The 16,937-nt window shown below is 40.5% G+C and overlaps 1 protein-coding gene across 13 annotated transcripts in view; it reads right to left on the bottom strand.

Moving 5' to 3' along the window:
- Positions 1-9,306: 9,306 nt before the first annotated feature.
- Positions 9,307-16,937, bottom strand: part of pam (peptidylglycine alpha-amidating monooxygenase) — a 225,740-nt gene continuing 218,109 nt past the window's right edge. For all 13 annotated transcript variants that reach the window (XM_072583614.1, XM_072583604.1, XM_072583610.1 and 10 more), the window contains 4 exons: positions 14,663-14,722; positions 13,706-13,909; positions 10,535-10,597; positions 9,307-10,194 (listed from right to left, as the gene is read on the bottom strand). In XM_072583614.1, coding sequence (XP_072439715.1) covers positions 10,010-10,194; positions 10,535-10,597; positions 13,706-13,909; positions 14,663-14,722 — 512 coding nt within the window. In that variant the 3' untranslated portion in view covers positions 9,307-10,009. The remainder of the gene's footprint in view (positions 10,195-10,534; positions 10,598-13,705; positions 13,910-14,662; positions 14,723-16,937) is intronic.

Genomic DNA, 16,937 nt, shown 5'->3' with positions numbered 1-16,937 from the left:
TAGTTTGATTGAAACATTTAACAGGCATCTGGATGGGTATATGAATAGGAAGGGTTTGGAAGGATATGGGCCAGATGATGGCATGTGTGACTAGATTGGGTTGGGATATCTGGTCGGCATGGATGAGTTGGACTGAAAGGTCTGTTACTGTGCTGTACATCTCTATGACTCTATAACTGTGTACCTCCATCCCTAGGATCCTAACTTTGACAACACACCCCAAGGCCCGACCATTAACTGTATAAGTCCTGCCCCGATTTGCTTTTCCAAAATGCAACACCCGACATTTATCTGAACTCCAGCTGCTAATTGTCAGGCCATTGGCCCATCTAATCAAGATCTCATCATATGCTGAGATAATCTTTTTCAAGAGTGTGGTACTGGAAATGGCCAGCAGGTCAGGCAGCATCCAAGGAGCGAGAGAATTGAAGTTTTGGGTGTAGTCTCTTCATCAGGAATGCAGTTTGTGGACCGGGGGAAGATAAATGGGAGGGGAGGGGAGGGGAGGGGAGGGGAGGGGGGCGGTGGGGCTGGGTGAAAGGTAGCTGGGAATGTATTTGGTGGATGAAGGTGGGAGTGAAAGTGATAGGCTGGAGAGGAGGGTGGAGTGGATTGGTGGGAAGGAAGATGGATGGGTCAAGAGGGTGGTGCTGTGTTGGAGGCTTGAGACTGGAATAATGTGGGGGGAGGGGAAATGTCCTCAACTGGTGAAATCCACATTGATCCCGTGTGGTTGCAGATTCCCAAGGCAGAAGATGTGATGTTCTTCCTCCAGGTGTCAGGTGGTTAGGGTTTGGCGATGGAGGAGGCCCAGGACCTGCATGTCCTTGGTGGAGTGGGAGGGGGAGTTGATGGTGTTTAGCCACGGGACAGTAAGGATGGTTGCTGCAGGTGACCCAGAGATGTTCTCTGAAATGAGCATCCTGTCTCCCCGATATAGAGGCGACCACATCAGGTACAGTAGATGATGTGTGTAAGTACAGGTAAATTTCTGTTGGATGTGGAAGGATCCTTTGGGGTCTTGGATGGATGTGAGGGGAGTGGTGTGGGCGCAGGTTTTGCACTTCTTGTGGTGGCAGGGGAAGGTGCTGGGAGTTGGGGAAAGAGTCATGGATCTGACAAGGGAGTCGTGGAGAGAATAGTCTCTCCAAAACGGGATCAATGTGGATTTCACCAGTTTCCTCATTTCCCCTCCCCCACCTTATCCCAGTCCCAAGCCTCCAACTCGGCACCACCCTCTTGACCTGTCCATCTTTCTTCCCACCTATCCCCCTCCACCTTCCTTTCCGACCTATCACATTCCCAGCAACCTTCCCCTCGCCCCACCCCCCCTCCCATTTCTCTCTCAGCCCCCCCCACCCCACCAGCCTCATTCCTGATGAAGGGCTTATGCCCAAAACATTGATTCTCCTGCTCCTTGGAAGCTCCTGACCTGCTGTGCTTTTCCAGCATCACATTCGCAATTCTGATCCCTAACATTGGCAGTCTTCACTTTCCCCTATAATCTTCTTCACTGCCCACTACAACACTTATTTTGGTGTCATCTGCAAACTTACAAACATACCTCCTCTATTCACATACAAACCATTTGTATAAATGACGAACAGCAGTGGATCCAGCACTGATCTACGTAGCATTGTTAGTCATAGGCCTCCAATCTGAAAAACAACCCTCCACCACTACCCTCTGTCTCCTGTCTTTAAGCCAATTTTGTTTCCAATTGGTTAGCTCCCTCTGGATTCTACGTGATCTATCTATGCTAACCAGTTGAATGTTCTGACAAAAGAATCTCAGTCTGTAAGAAATAAATAAATATTTCCAGAAGTCTGCTGAAGCATTATTCAGGCACTTCAGAATTCAAGTAAGATCTTTATCCAAGAATTTCATGAAGGCCTGGTATCCATTGCTGGAAACTGTTAATTGCACTGGGAAGGTGCAATTCTTTTCAATTTATCCCTTAATGCCATCTTTCTGTGTGAGTAGACATTTTGATAAAAGGCAGATATTAACTTTGTTGTTTATCTGTGTTCTGCCAAAGTTACATTATTAATAAAAATGATTAACTTTTGTTTAAGTTATAAACTTGGTTTCCAAGACCTGTAATTCATAAAGTCTGCTTAAGAACAATTTGGCAATTTTAATTGTCATTGAATGTTTTAATTTCATTGAGTTGGAAAACCAGTGATAGGCTGTTTTCATTCAGCTTGCTATTCCTGTGTCACAAGAACCTATGAGTCAAAAGACCAAAATAAATTCAAACAAATGTATTTTTAAAAATTCAATATAAGTCCGCCTTGGAACATAAGGAATAAGAGTTGAAGAAGGCCATTTGGCCCTACAATGCTGCTCTGCCATTTCAATATGATCATGCATGATCTGATTGTGGCCTTAGCTTCAATTTATGTAAAATCCCACAACTTTTGGTTTTCCTATAGATCAAAATCTGTCTAGCTTAGCCTTGAATATATTCATTAACTCAGCCTCCACTGTTTCCACAAATTCTGGAGCTTAACAAACTGGAGAGAAGGAAGTCCTCATCTTCATAGAGCAAAGAACAGTACAGCACAGAAATAGATCCTTCGGCCCTCCAAGCCTGTGCTAACACATTTTTCCCTTCACTTACAGGATCCATATCTCTCCATTCCCTTCCTATTCATCTATTTGTCCAGGTGCTTCTTGAATGCTGCCATTATGTCTGCCTTCCCTACCTCCTCTGGCAGCACATTCCAAGCACTCACCATCCTTTATGTGAAAAACTTGCGTCGCACATCTCTTTTAAACTTCTCCCCAACCACACCTTGAACATGTGTCCCTGAGTAACCAGTAAGGGAGTCAAGGCGGGGGAAAGGCAGGAAAGTGGAGTTGAAGAGCTATGATATCAATGAATAGTGGAGCAGACTCAATCGGCTGAAGGGTCAACTTCTGCTCCAACATTTTTTGGTCTTTCAGGGTAGAATCTGATAGGAAAGAGTATTCATGCTCAGGAGCTAGCAGCTGACTCCAATGTTTTTCACTCCCCAGGCGGAGGTTACTTAAAACACAAGGGTAATCAATGAAACAGCACAACATATAAAATTGAGCAAAAGGATTACTTAGCTTACTTTGACTATTGAGATTATTAAGTTCCTTCCTGCATTAAAAGACCTATGATATTGACGAGTTGGCACTCTGACATAATTACTTAGCTTTAATAATGCATCATGCATTATTGAAAGCTCAAAGTTTGGGAGAAGATTTGTAGCTCGGGTGCTCGTTGTTGTGGTTCTGTTCGCCGAGCTGGGAATTTGTCTTGCAAACGTTTCATTCCCTGTCTAGGTGACATCCTCAGTGCTTGGGAGCCTCCTGTGAAGCGCTTCTGTGCTGTTTCCTCCGGCATTTATAGTGGCCTGTCTCTGCCGCTTCCGGTTGTCAGTTAGAGCTGTCCGCTGTAGTGGCCGGTATATTGGGTCCAGGTCGATGTGTTTGTTGATCGAGTCTGTGGATGAGTGCCATGCCTCTAGGAATTCCCTGGCTGTTCTGTTTGGCTTGCCCTATAATGGTAGCGTTATCCCAGTCGAATTCATGTTGCTTGTCGTCTGTGTGTGTGGCTACTAAGGATAGGTGGTCGTGTCGTTTCGTGGCTAGTTGGTGTTCATGGATGCGGATCGTTAGCTGTCTTCCTGTTTGTCTGATGTAGTGTTTTGTGCAGTCCTTGCATGGGATTTTGTACACTACATTAGTTTTGCTTATGCTGGGTATCGGGTCCTTCGTTCTGGTGAGTTGTTGTCTGAGCGTGGCTGTTGGTTTGTGTGCTGTTATGAGTCCTAGTGGTCGCAGTAGTCTGGCTGTCAGTTCTGAAATGCTCCTGATGTATGGTAGTGTGGCTAGTCCTTTGGGTTGCGGCATGTCCTCCTTCCGTTGTCTCTCCCTTAGGCATCTGTTGATGAAATTGCGCGGGTATCCGTTTTTGGCGAATACCTTGTGTTCTTCTTCCTCTTTTTGTAGTTCTGGTGTGCTGCAGTGTGTTGTGGCCCGATACCCAGCATAAGCAAAACTTATGACACGACCAGCTATCCTTAGTAGCCACACACACAGACGACAAGCAACATGAATTCGACTGGGACAACACTACCATTATAGGGCAAGCCAAACAGAGAACAGCCAGGGAATTCCTAGAGGCATGGCACTCATCCACAGACTCTATCAACAAACACATCGACCTGGACCCAATATACCGGCCACTACAGTGGACAGCTCGAACTGACAACCAGAAGCGGCAGAGACAGGCCACTATAAATGCTGGAGGAAACAGCACAGAAGCGCTTCACAGGAGACTCCCAAGCACCGAGGATGTCACCTAGACAGGGGACGAAACATTTGCAAGACAAATTCTCGGCTCAGCGAACAGAACCACAACATTGTTGAAAGCTAACCAAACCCAAAAATCAAACTAATCATTCTTCATTTCATATTTCCATCACGGGAGTGTGTACTCAGTTCCAAAATGTCCCCACATATTTCTTCCATTTGCCTGCATTCCTTACTACACAGGTTGCCTATGTCCCTCAGTAGTGTCTGTCCTATTAAGCTGCAAGTTTCATATCCTGCTTGTGTACAAGATCTCTGGCCTTTATCCAAATGATTACCATCACCATCCCAAGCAATTTCTGGTCAACATGGCCTTAAGGACAGATATCTCAACTTCCAATCTATTGTGCTCACTCACAATCCCCAATACCAAAGGTGTGAGCGTTGCGAGCTTTATTACTCAGTCTAAGTGACATAGTGTTTGCCTTGAAGTCTGAATGTTACCCATTTCAGCCTCACTTCAGTGCTTAATCTAGGCCCACAGTTCAAAGTAGGTCTGAAAGAGTGCTATACTGTCAGAAGAGCATCTTTAGTTCAAATGTCAAACTGAGGCCCTGTCTGTCCTCAGAAGTGGACATAAAAGATAGTTATGCCATACGAAAGGAGAGGTTTCCATTTATTTTACAAGTAAATTAAAAACAAAAATGAACATATTTATTTTTGGGATCCTGCTTTGTACAAATTTGAAATTATTTTTTACAATTATTAGCTACATTTCAAAAATGCTTTGGTGACTGTAAAGCACTTTCAGGATCCAGATTAAAGGACTACATAAATGTGTTCTTTCTAAACTAATCTTGAAGATGTCCCGCAATGGACCTTGAACAGATGGAGTTTTAGATAGATGTGAGGTGCTACATTTTGGTAGGACAAATCAGGGTAAGACTTATGCGCTTAATGGTAAGGTCCTGGGTTGTGTTGCCAAACAAACAGACCTTGGAGCGCAGGTTCATAGTTCCCTGAAAGTGGAGTCACAGGTCAGCAGGATAGTGAAAGCATTATTTGGTAAGCTTGCCCTTATTGGTCAGCATATTGAGTTGGACCAAAGGTCTGTTTTCATTCTGTACAGCTCTTTAACTGTAAGCATTACTGCACTAAAAACATTAACTCTATAACCACAGATGCTGACAGACCTGCTGTGTTTCTCTAGCAATTTCTGTTTTTATTCAATAAAAGTCCACTTGCCTAGCACCATAATTCACTGTGGGGTTAGTCCAAATTCCAATCTTCCTCAGACCTAAATTTATCTTTACGCCTGCAGAATTAGAATCCCATCTTTTTCTATGTAAAACTGTAGCAATTATTTGCAATTCAGTGTAATCACTAAACTTCAAAGATAACTGTAAATTGCATGCTATTGTGTTTGTCTTGTGTAGGTTTCAAGAAAATTGTATGATTAATACTTTGAACTCCAAATAAAATCCTCTAGCGGGCCAAATAAAGGCAGCCTATGTTAGAAACTCCTATTATCTGCACAATCAAAAAATGTCAAATCATAGTGGATATTGTTATAGTGTGTTTCTGGACTGTTCACAGAATGAGTCAAATCTTCTGATTTGTTTAAACCAATGTGTTCATGGTAGATCTGTGCAAAAACTAACTAATCCCACAACCAATAGATCACATCTAAGCTCTGCAGCTTCAATAACACTCAAAATGTCACCAGCCAGAAGAAAGTAGATTGCTTGACTGGCATCATATCCACTCCTTCCAACATGAACATTCAGTAGCTGCAGTGTGTACTATTTCCATACACTGCAGAAATTCACCAAACCCATGACCACTTCCATCTTGAAGAACAAGGGCAGCACTCTCTGCAGGTAACCAACAGACTCACTCACTATTCTGACTTGGAAATATATCACTATCACTGGATCAAAGTCCTGGATTTCCCTTCCTAAGCGTATTGTCGGTCTACCTATAGCACATGGACTGCAGCAGTTTAAGGTGGCAGTTCACCACCACTTTCTCAAGGAGAACAATGAATGAGCAACAAAATCTGACCTGCCAGCCCATGTCCCATGAGTGACTATAAAGCTAATGAGTTAACCATCTCAAACTCAAACCAGTAAATCAGCTAGTCCTTAACAGACTGGAAAAGGAGCTGGTTTCCTGACTCGAAAAACCAGGGTGACCTACCTGATGGGTTGCAGAGTCTTCATTTTTCCTAAGCTGGGGTAGCAATGTGGAACAAGGATTTGGTAACTGAAAGCCACCTATCTTTGTCTCCAACCTTTCTATCCTGAGACATGAAATAAAATAGTGTGTCTTCTTGCCATTATTGAAGATCCTATCTTCAATTTAATCACACCCAAAAGCTGCCAGTCTCGATGGGCCTACAGTTTCTGATGTGCTAGGACTTCAGCATCAAAGCCAGTGATTCACCAAGCTAACTATCTAACTGCAGCTTATTCCATCTAGCTTTCTCACTTCTGAAGGTGGAGACACATCACTGAATACATCACTCCCACAATTGTGCTTTGAGCACTAAATCCTGACCAGTATATTTTAATGGGGCCACATGAATGCCTTATAAATGTTCATCACATCTTTCTTGCCACTATATTTTATGTCTATTTATAAAGCCCAGAAAACTGCCTTTGGAGAACACTCTCAACTGGTCCTACTACCTTCAGAGTTGTGTACCCCTACAGATCTGTTTCTTTAGAATTATTCCTTCTATTTTATATTAGATGTTCTCATGCTTCGTCCCTTTTCTTACGTCTCTGCACTGAAGTTCACCTGCTGCAGGTCTGCCTATTCCACTAACCTATGTCCTCTTGAAATATCACAATCCTATGTCCAGTTCACGATGCTCTCAAGCTATTTGTCAAATGCAAACTTTGAAATTATGCCCTACTCATTAAAGTCTCTGTTATTAACACACATCAGCTCATACTGACATTTGGTTCCACTATGTAGTTTCGTCCAGTCCTGAAAATCAACTGTTCACCATTACACTATTTCCTGACACAGAGTAACTTCGTATCCATGCTGCCACTTTCTTTTTATTCCATTGACTTCAACTTTGCTGCTAAGTTAATTATGTGGCACTTTATTGACCATTGTTTCTAAGTCCATCATCGACCACAATATTCATGAAGGATATTACCTCATCAAAAACTCATTTAAACAAGAGTAGTTGAAGTGATTGTTATTTTTGCCATGAATTATCATCCCTGAAAGCTATCCTACTAAAGATAAACTGAACAAAGCTTTTTGAACTGCAGTATAATTGTTTGTGAATTTTCAGTCATCTTGCATCACCTTCATATCTAATGAAGACTGAAATATTTGGCCATATTCTACCATTTCTACCCTTACCTCTCTCAGCATTTTTATATTGATTTCATTCTGTCCTCCTGACTAATCAGCCTTAAGTACCGCCAGCCATTCTAATATTTCCTCTACCAATTTTTAACTGAATTGCTCAATTATTCTGGTTTCACAATAGCTCTGACAATATATCTTCCTTGCTAAAGACAAACAAAATACCCAGCGTTATCACTGCCAAGCCATCTGTTTCTTTGTGTAGATCCTTTTTTTTGCTCCCATAATCTGTGCCATCCCTCCCTTTACTACCTATATGCTGATAGGCCACCTGTGAATTCCACTTTATTAAATGATAGTTTCCTCTATTCTTTTTGCATTCCTGCTAAAAAGTTTAATTTCTCTTCTAAAGAGCTCTGTTAAAACTGGCTCGTTTATAGCACCAGTCCGACATCTGTCATGGTTACCCCATTTCTACTTCACCTTCATCTCTCTTCAAACAAGTTCTGGCTTTAGTTGCCCTATCTTTTACCCTTGAAGAAATGTAACTCTCATGTACCAGAACCATCTCCTCATTGTTGTTCCATTGTAGCTTTGCCTGCCAATCTTTGTTGTGAACTGCCATTTGATATGATCTCCTAGTTTTTGGGAAGTAGAACCTCCACACTTGGCATCATAGCAGCACTGAAAGAGTGGTAGGTTGACTCAAGCATTATAAGCATTGTACCCAAAGCCCATGTTTACAAACTTACAAGCAAAGTGTCCAACATTAGATGTGAATATGCATTTTGACAACATTTGTTGGATAGTCCTGAATATGCAAGGATAATCCTGATGAACAATTCAATTTAGGATTGTCAGTCCCCCTCTCAATGCCTCATCACTTATGCATACCAGAAGCTACATATATGGATACGCAAGGCCCTGTTCTTTGCAGACACAGAATATATACACGCACTGTTCCTGTTTCATCTCAACAAAATAGGTGAATCATTCGCCTATTTATTTTCCAGAGCAATGCACCATCTGCCTGGTTTTAAATTTAAACAAGCCTGGCACAGTTAACTGTCAATTAACACAATAAGGGCTCTTGAATTGGTATTCTTGCAGATTGTCCTGATGAGTGCAAGGCAAAAAGTTTCAACAAAATGTGCCTTTTTTCCAGACTTTCAAGTGTTATTTGCTCCTCCTAATCATTTGTGCGTCTTATTGATCCTTTCTAATGTGAAATGCTGGTCTCTACCAAAGTGAATTACAATCTCCTCAAAAGCATTTACAAATTTTCCTGTGTGTATGCTGGTCATAGCTGTCTTGAGGAATCCAGAGGCCTGAATGCAAATTCCACTAAGACAGATGGGGAATTTTCTTTCAATTAATTAAGTCCCAATAAAATGCTTGTATCAGTAAAGTGATTATGAAATTATCAGATTGCTGAATAGCTGGATTTTTTCTAATAATGTCTTTCAGGGAAGGGAACACTTATCTGGCCTAGTTTATTTGTGACCCTGGATCCAAAGCAATGTGGTTGATTTTTATCTGTCTCCCTAACAAGCTATTCATTGTATTCAAAAAGGTAGTTCTTTCAAACACTTGCTTTGCCAATAACACTCCAACCCTGTACATAAACACAAAACTAGCTCTAACGTAAAAAGTGCCTGAGGCCCACATGAATGATGCCTTATAAATGAATAATGCTTGTGAACACTTTATTACACAAATTACATTCAGCGACTGAAAATAGTGTTCTAACCATATAACAATTTGCAATATCCCCAAAATTTAAGTCTTCGACATTTACTTTGAATACATCAAAAATGATTTTCACTGTAAATACAGAAACCTTTTCTCTGTATGTACAATTGGCTGTTTAATAACTAGGTTTGAGAGTTTTAGAGAGAAACTAAGACAAAAAGGAGCAGCCTTACTTTGCTTTGTAACATAATTGGACTGCAGATGAAGGATGCTTGATAGAGAAGGCACAATGTTACTTACACACTGGAATTATCAAACTAAAGTGCCAGACAGGACAGTAGCCAAGTGCTACAGCTGAAGCAGAGAAAGAAGTAACTGACTCACCAACACAGGTTTATAGTTCCAGCAAGGGAAGGCAGTAACAATTAAAAATATTCTTTATGGCCCAAAGCAGTACAATTTGCTTTAGCATTCAGATAATAATTGGTCCCGACAATAAGATCAACATGATTGTTTAGATATGGTAGCAAAAGCATGATATGAAACTCCACAAATAAATAAAATGTACATGTCATATAACCAAAATAGATGAGTACAGTTACTATCAAATACACATCCTGAATACATCTGCTTGTAAGGAAACAAAATGGGAACTCAATATATTGTCATCATTATCAGAGCAAATTGGTATTAGCATATTTCAGGAGGATGAGGTGGTTGCTGCAATTGGTGGTGCTGAATATTCTTCTGTTTCTGAGTCAGTGCCTTCCTCATCATCTTTTTCTTGATCACTTCCTTCCGTACTTAATCTGTCAAAGCCTTTTCGACTGTAACCTCTGTGGCTTGCAAAGAAGTTCCCCAAATTTAGTCCTCGGCTGCTTTTCCCTGTCAAAGTAAATGCATTATGATTTTCTCATTCTATGCAAAATACAAAATGATTTTCAGATCGATTGTCTACTGTCCAACATTCCTTCAAACATTGTCATTGATCTGTAATCCTTTGTTGATTACTTAAAGTCAGAATCACTTCAGTGTTATCAAATAAATTGTCATTGTGCAATTAAGCATTGGAATGTGTACATTTAATTGTCTTATCAATAAATTAATTTGGGCAGATTAAAAATCAATGTTGTCATAGCTTAATGGATTAAATTGTGATTTTTGAATATTACAGACAGGATAAATTCTGGACAATAATTCTGCCTTCATTTTACAAATGCCTTACCCCTAAGCCTCCCCAAAATTCCTCCAGACGACTGTATTGACTCCAACTTACTGTCAGGATCTTCTATAAAAGACAAAATAATGCATGTCAGACTGCTGTTTCAGAGAAGTAATTGATAGATTTCTAGAGGAATCATTTGCAATAGTAGCTCAGAAATTAAAACCAATCAAAAAAAATGCAGAGGAACTATTATTTTACTAACAGGGAAGGAGCATATGAAAGATTATCAGCATGAATGGCAGAATAAGAAACGTTAATGATCTCCAAACAGATAGTTTGTTATCAACACTTGAGATCGAAGATTATTTTTCAACACACCAAGCAAATTACTCAAGACAGATGGATTGAATGGATCAAAGATCTTTACCCATCTGAAACTGATATGAAACAACTCCTGGTCAACTTCAATATAGTTAGGTACAGGGTGAAGATTTATTTTTGTTTAGAAAACTCTGTTCTATACCCGTTTCATGCTGCACTAAATCTGCCTGGATTTTCACTATCCTACATCAACCTTCAGGGGGATTGCTGATGTACTAAAGAATTAGCTCTAAAAACTGAAGTGAGATTTCACAAAATGCTTCCAGACAGGAAAAACGTGTATTTCAGCAGTCCTGGTTAAATTTAAAGGCAAATTCAAAAGGGATTACAGTTGTGATTACTCCTCAGTTGGATTTGATTTAGGAGTGTCAGATGTACAGCAGGGAAACAGACTCTTCTGTCCAACTCATCCATGCCGAACAGATATCCTAACCTAATCTAGTTCCATTTTCCAGCACCTGGCCCATATCCCTCTAATCCCTTCCTATTCATATACCCATCCAGATGCCTTTTAAATGCTGTAATTGTACCAGCCTCCACCACTTCCTCTCTGGCAGCACATTTCACACACGAACCATCCTCTTTGCAAAAACGTTGCCCTTTAGGTCTCTTTTATATCTTTCCCCTCTCACCCTAAACCTCTGCCCTCTAGTTCTGGACTCTCCCACCCCAGGGAAAATACCTTGTTTGTTTATGCTGTCTATGCCCCTCATGATTTTATAAACCTCTGTAAGCTCACCCTTCAGCGTATGATGTTCCAGGGAAAACACCCCCAGCCTATTCAGCCTCTCCCTTGAGCTCAAATTCTCTAACCCTGACAACACCCTTGTAAATCTTTTCTGAACCCTTTCAAGTTTCACAACATCCTTCTGATGGGAAGACCAGAATTGCACATAATATTCCAACTGTGGCCTAACCAATGTCCTGTACAGCTCCTACATGACCTCCCAACTCCTATACCCAGTACTCTGACCAACAATGGAAAACATACTAAACTCCTTCTTCCCTCTCCTATCTATCTGCGACTCTACTTTCCAGGAGCTATGAACCTGCACCCCAAGTTCTCTTTGGTGAGCAACACTCCCTTACCATTAAGTGCATAAATCCTGCTCTGATTTTCTTTTCCAAAATGCAGCACCTCACATTTATCTGAATTAAACTCTATCTGCTACTTCTCAGCCCATTGGCCCATCTGATCAAGATTCCATTGTAATTTGAGGTAACCTTCTTTGCTGTCCACTACACCTCCAATTTTGGTGTCATCTGCAAATTTATTAACAATGCCAACTTGTATTCAAGTTGAAGTTCATAGGTTGCTCTCCATGCAAACATCTCCTGTACACATGAAGTAATGGGATTTGGTTTGCAAGACTTGCTTGCATTTTTTTGCTGTTCATTTGCCCCACCATGACAATTCAGTCAAAGTCTGTGCAGCTTGTTAGACAGGTGGTTAGTGTGTTGAATGATTGGTAGGAAGTTTCTCCCAGTCATTAACGTCACTGATGCCATATTTCAAGGAGATCTTCAAAGTGTCTTTGAAGTATTTTCTTTGTTCTTCCCTATGGAATACTGACCATTTGAGAATTGCGAAAACAGGACCTGACAAGGGGAGAGGATTGTCAGCCATCCACTCCAATGAAATTGATTTTGCAGAAGTTTTGCCAAAATGTTCATGGACCTGACTTCAAGGACACTAGTATATATTTAGTGGACGTCCCATTGAAGTCAGAGGTATTGTGATGGAATTCTTCTAGCTCTTTATATGTATTGCTGATACACAGTCCAGTATTCACTGCCTACAGGAATATGTGACAACTGCTCTGTTTGTTAGTATGTTTGTTGACTTATGAAGGTCATTGTTGTCAAACACTTGCTGCTAACATTTGTAGAAGGCTGAGCTGGTGTAGCTGATACAGTCTTTGGATTTCCTTAACAATGGTGGCCTTTTGAGAGAAGTGGCTGCTGAGGTATTGGAAGTGGAATATTTGACGGACCACATGTGGATTGATCTAAGAGTTTCTGTTTTGGTAATATTCAAGGACAGTCTGAATTTCTTGTATGCAGAATTAAGAAATCAAGGGTGGCGTGCAAATTTGATGCAGAGTGGACAACAATATTGTAGTCATCTAGCCTAAGTGGCTAGTTTAGTTTTGTCATGAGTTGATTGAGATTAGTGATTTAAAATTGACTGCAAAATGAATCTGTAATACTGTGGACCATCATAAAGCCTTGCTTGACCCCAGTCCAGATTTTGAAAGCATTTGTTTCAAATCTCATACTCAAGACAGATGTGATGTAAAGCAATTGGTGGATCGTGTAGTTGTTTCTTGGACATGCAAATATTTGAAACATAATTCACAGAGCCTTGCAACTTACTGACTCAAATGCTCTGGGTCAGGTTAAAGAAATAAACTACTATCATTGTAACATTCAGTCTCTTCATGGCTACACCAACTAGCCATGAAATGACATGACCAGCTATCCTTAGTAGCCACACACTCAGATGACAAGCAACATGAGTTCGACTGGGACAACACTACTATTATAGGACAAGCCAAACAGAGAACAGCCAGGGAATTCCTAGAGGAATGGCACTCATCCACAGATTCAATCAATAAGCACATCAACCTGGACCCAATGTACTGGCCACTGCAGCGGACAGCTGGAACTGGAAGCGGCAGGTACAAGTCACTACAAATGCCGGAGGAAAGATCACAGAAGCGCTTCACAGGAGGCTCCCAAGCACTGAGGATGTCACCTAGACAGGGGACAAAACGTCTGCAACACAAATTCCCAGCTCGGCGAACAGAACCACAACAAAGAACTTATAACATGAATTATATTCTGTACCTCCATATGTCTTGCCTTTGCGCCAGTGGATGAAGACTCCAATTCCTACTAACATCACAACAGGAATGATGAGCAATAACGTAATAAGGACTGGAGAAACTGCAGTACTTGACTGTTTGAGAACACTGTTAGTTTTATGCTTCCTCAACATCTCAGGAGCTCTCATCTTGCCTTCTATTTCTGCTTCAAGGAATGTTTCAGTTGCTTAAAATTGAAAAAAAAAAATTGGTTATCATTTAACTTTGGTAAAAACAATGACTGCAGATGCTGGAAAGCAAATACTGGATTAGTGGTGTTGGAAGAGCACAGCAGTTCAGGCAGCATCCAACGAGCAGCGAAATCCTCGTTGGATGCTGCCTGAACTGCTGTGCTCTTCCAGCACCACTAATCCAGTATATCATTTAACTTTGCATTCCAAGCAACTTATCCAGGTTTACTCCAATAACTCTGCTATGAAGTTGTCAAATCAGCATTAAGTGTACATACTTGCTTCAATATTCAATAAAACCAATAACTACATAAAATCTGCCTTTGATATTGTTCTTTTAGTTTAAAAGAAATCAGGCTCTGAAAACATCACTGGGCTCAAAACATTAACTCTGCTTTCTTTCCACAGATACTGCCAGACCTGCTCAGTTTCTCAGCAATTTCTGTTTTTGTTTTAAATGTATGTATTGCTTTTCATAATTATAAACAAATTCCAAAGTACTTTTCAAGAAGCACTTTTGAAGAGTAGTCACTGTTATAATATGGGAAACAGGTCAGTCAATTTTCACATAGCAAACTCAAGCAGCATTGTGATAATGACCAGATAATTCATTTTTGTGATGTTGGTTTAGGGTCAAATATTAGCTAAGATACAGGGTATAAATCCACTGCACTTCTAAAAGAGCAGACCTTAATTTATTTTGTAATTAAAATCTTGCACTGGATACTGCAGACACAGGGTACACTTACCATCTATTTCATGCATCTCCATGCCAGTTCCTGCTTTCTTTACTGAACGGTGCTCAGCTTCTGAAATTTAAAAAAAAATCCTATGTAAAACTTCAGAAGTTACTGAACTAAAACTGCAAAGAAAATTTAAGTTAAAGACTATCTTTCAAATCCTCAGTTATAAAAGGAAATATCTGCAAAAAGTCAATATTATTTAATGTACATATTACATGTAAACAGAAAACAAACATACGTTGATCATAATGCTGACAACACTAACAGACAAAGAAAATCCTACCATTTTTACTTAATCGCAGATGAATTCTGTTACACCTCTGTCACCCTAAAATGAGTAAAAACTACAAGGCAGAGATCTATTCCATGTTTTTAAATGACATTAAGGTATGGTCTAGGTTACTGTGCAAACTATTAAGAACATAGAATTGGCAAGCAATGATATATTTAAATGCTTTAAACAGAAAGAAAGATTTGAATTGAGACATTAGCTTGCAAAGAAAGGGACAGTTGAAAGTAAAACTTGTGCATCAGGGAATGCCTTTGAAGAGGTAGTGGCATAGCTGAAGGACTAAATTAGTATTTGTATCCTTCTTAAATCGAGACAATGCTCCCAATGTAAGATAGGACTGGGGAATGCAGTGGCCATTTGGCCCCATAGGCCTGCTTTGCCATTTGATTAGATCATAGTTGATCTGATTGTGCTTTTAACTACATGTTCCTGTCTGTGCCTCATAACCTTTGAAACCACTAGTTACAGTTGGCCATCCTAAGTTTTCCCTTTCATCGTTACTCTTTACCTGGAATGCAATTTTCAGTTTTGGTCTCCTTATCTCAGAAAATCGAGAATTCACGAAGTATCCCTAAAATATAGTGAATAAATAGTTTTCAATCATTCGGAGAATGTGTGCATTGCTGGCCAGGCCAGAATTTATTGGACATCTCTAGTTGCACCTGACAAAGCAGATGTAAGCTGCTTTTTGACCAACAAGGCCATTAGGGAGGGAATTCAGGACTGTGACCCAGTGGTAGTGAAGGAATGGTGATAGATTCACAATTTAGGAGGGGGAGTGGCTTGGAGAGGAAATTGTAGCTGGTGGTATTTCCATGTACCTGCTGCCCTTGTCCTTCTAGATTGAAGTGGGTTGTGGGTTTGGAAGGTGCTGACTAAGGATCTTTGGTGAATTTCTGTAGTGCATCTTAGATAGTAGGTAGTACACACTGCTACTACTGAGTGTTGGTGGAGGAGGAAGTCGATATTTTAGATTTGGTTCAAAATGACCTTCAAAAAGGTTATTAAGTAATGAGGTGTACAGGTAGGGTTAATGGTAGGTGTCCTTTCCGTAGGATGGGGGATTTCCAGACTGGGGGCACATTTTTAAGGAGAGAAGAGAGAGATTCAAAGAAAAAAAGAGGGGCAAATTTTCTTTTCTTTTACAGAGGGTGGTTCATTTGTAGAAACAACTTCCTCAGGAAGTGGTGGACTTGGGTACAATTACAACGTTTAGGAGAAGTACACAAACAGGAAATGTTTGGAGGGATGTGGGCCAAGAGCAGGCAGACGGGACTAGTTTAGTTTGAGATTAGGTTCATCATGGACTGGTTGGACCAAAGGGTCTGTTTCCATGCTTTATGACTGTATGAGTCTGTAAGATACTATTGCTCCAGAAGAATGGCAATTAACATTCATTAGGTTTGAGGGGGAAATGGGCAAACTCTATGGAGTTTCAAAGAATAAGAGATGATCTCAATAAAACTTACAAAACACTAAAGGGATAGACACGCTAGCTGTAGATGAGAGGTTTCCCCTGGTTGGGAAGTCTGGAACCAGGGGGCAAAATTTAAAAACAAGTGGATGCCACTTGGGTCCAAGGTGAGGAGAAATTATATTACTCAGGGGGTTGTGAACCTTTGGAATGCTCTACCAGAAAAGGCAGCACAAATTCAATCTTTGAGTATGCTTAAGGTAGAGATCAATAGATTTTTGACTATCATGCATGCAGAATTATAGGAATGGGTGAGTAAAAGGCAAAGAAGTTTTCAATGAGCCATGGCAGGGCTGGCTCGACAGGCTGAATGGCCTATAATTTTTCCTATGATAGCTAATGTGGCACATTACCAAAAGTCTTTTGGAAATCCACGTACATTACAGCTACATGTTCTACGTTATCCACCTTACCTGTTGCATCTACACAGAATTCTAGAAGATCAGTTAAACAGGATTCCCCTTTCACAAAAAGACATTGTCACTGCCTGATTGCATTACAATTTACTTAGTATT

The sequence above is a fragment of the Chiloscyllium punctatum genome, chromosome 2 (genome assembly GCF_047496795.1).
Source record: "Chiloscyllium punctatum isolate Juve2018m chromosome 2, sChiPun1.3, whole genome shotgun sequence".
Classification (NCBI taxonomy): domain Eukaryota; kingdom Metazoa; phylum Chordata; class Chondrichthyes; order Orectolobiformes; family Hemiscylliidae; genus Chiloscyllium; species Chiloscyllium punctatum.
Note: the sequence above shows the minus strand (reverse complement) of the source record. Positions and strands in the feature narration are given on the sequence as shown.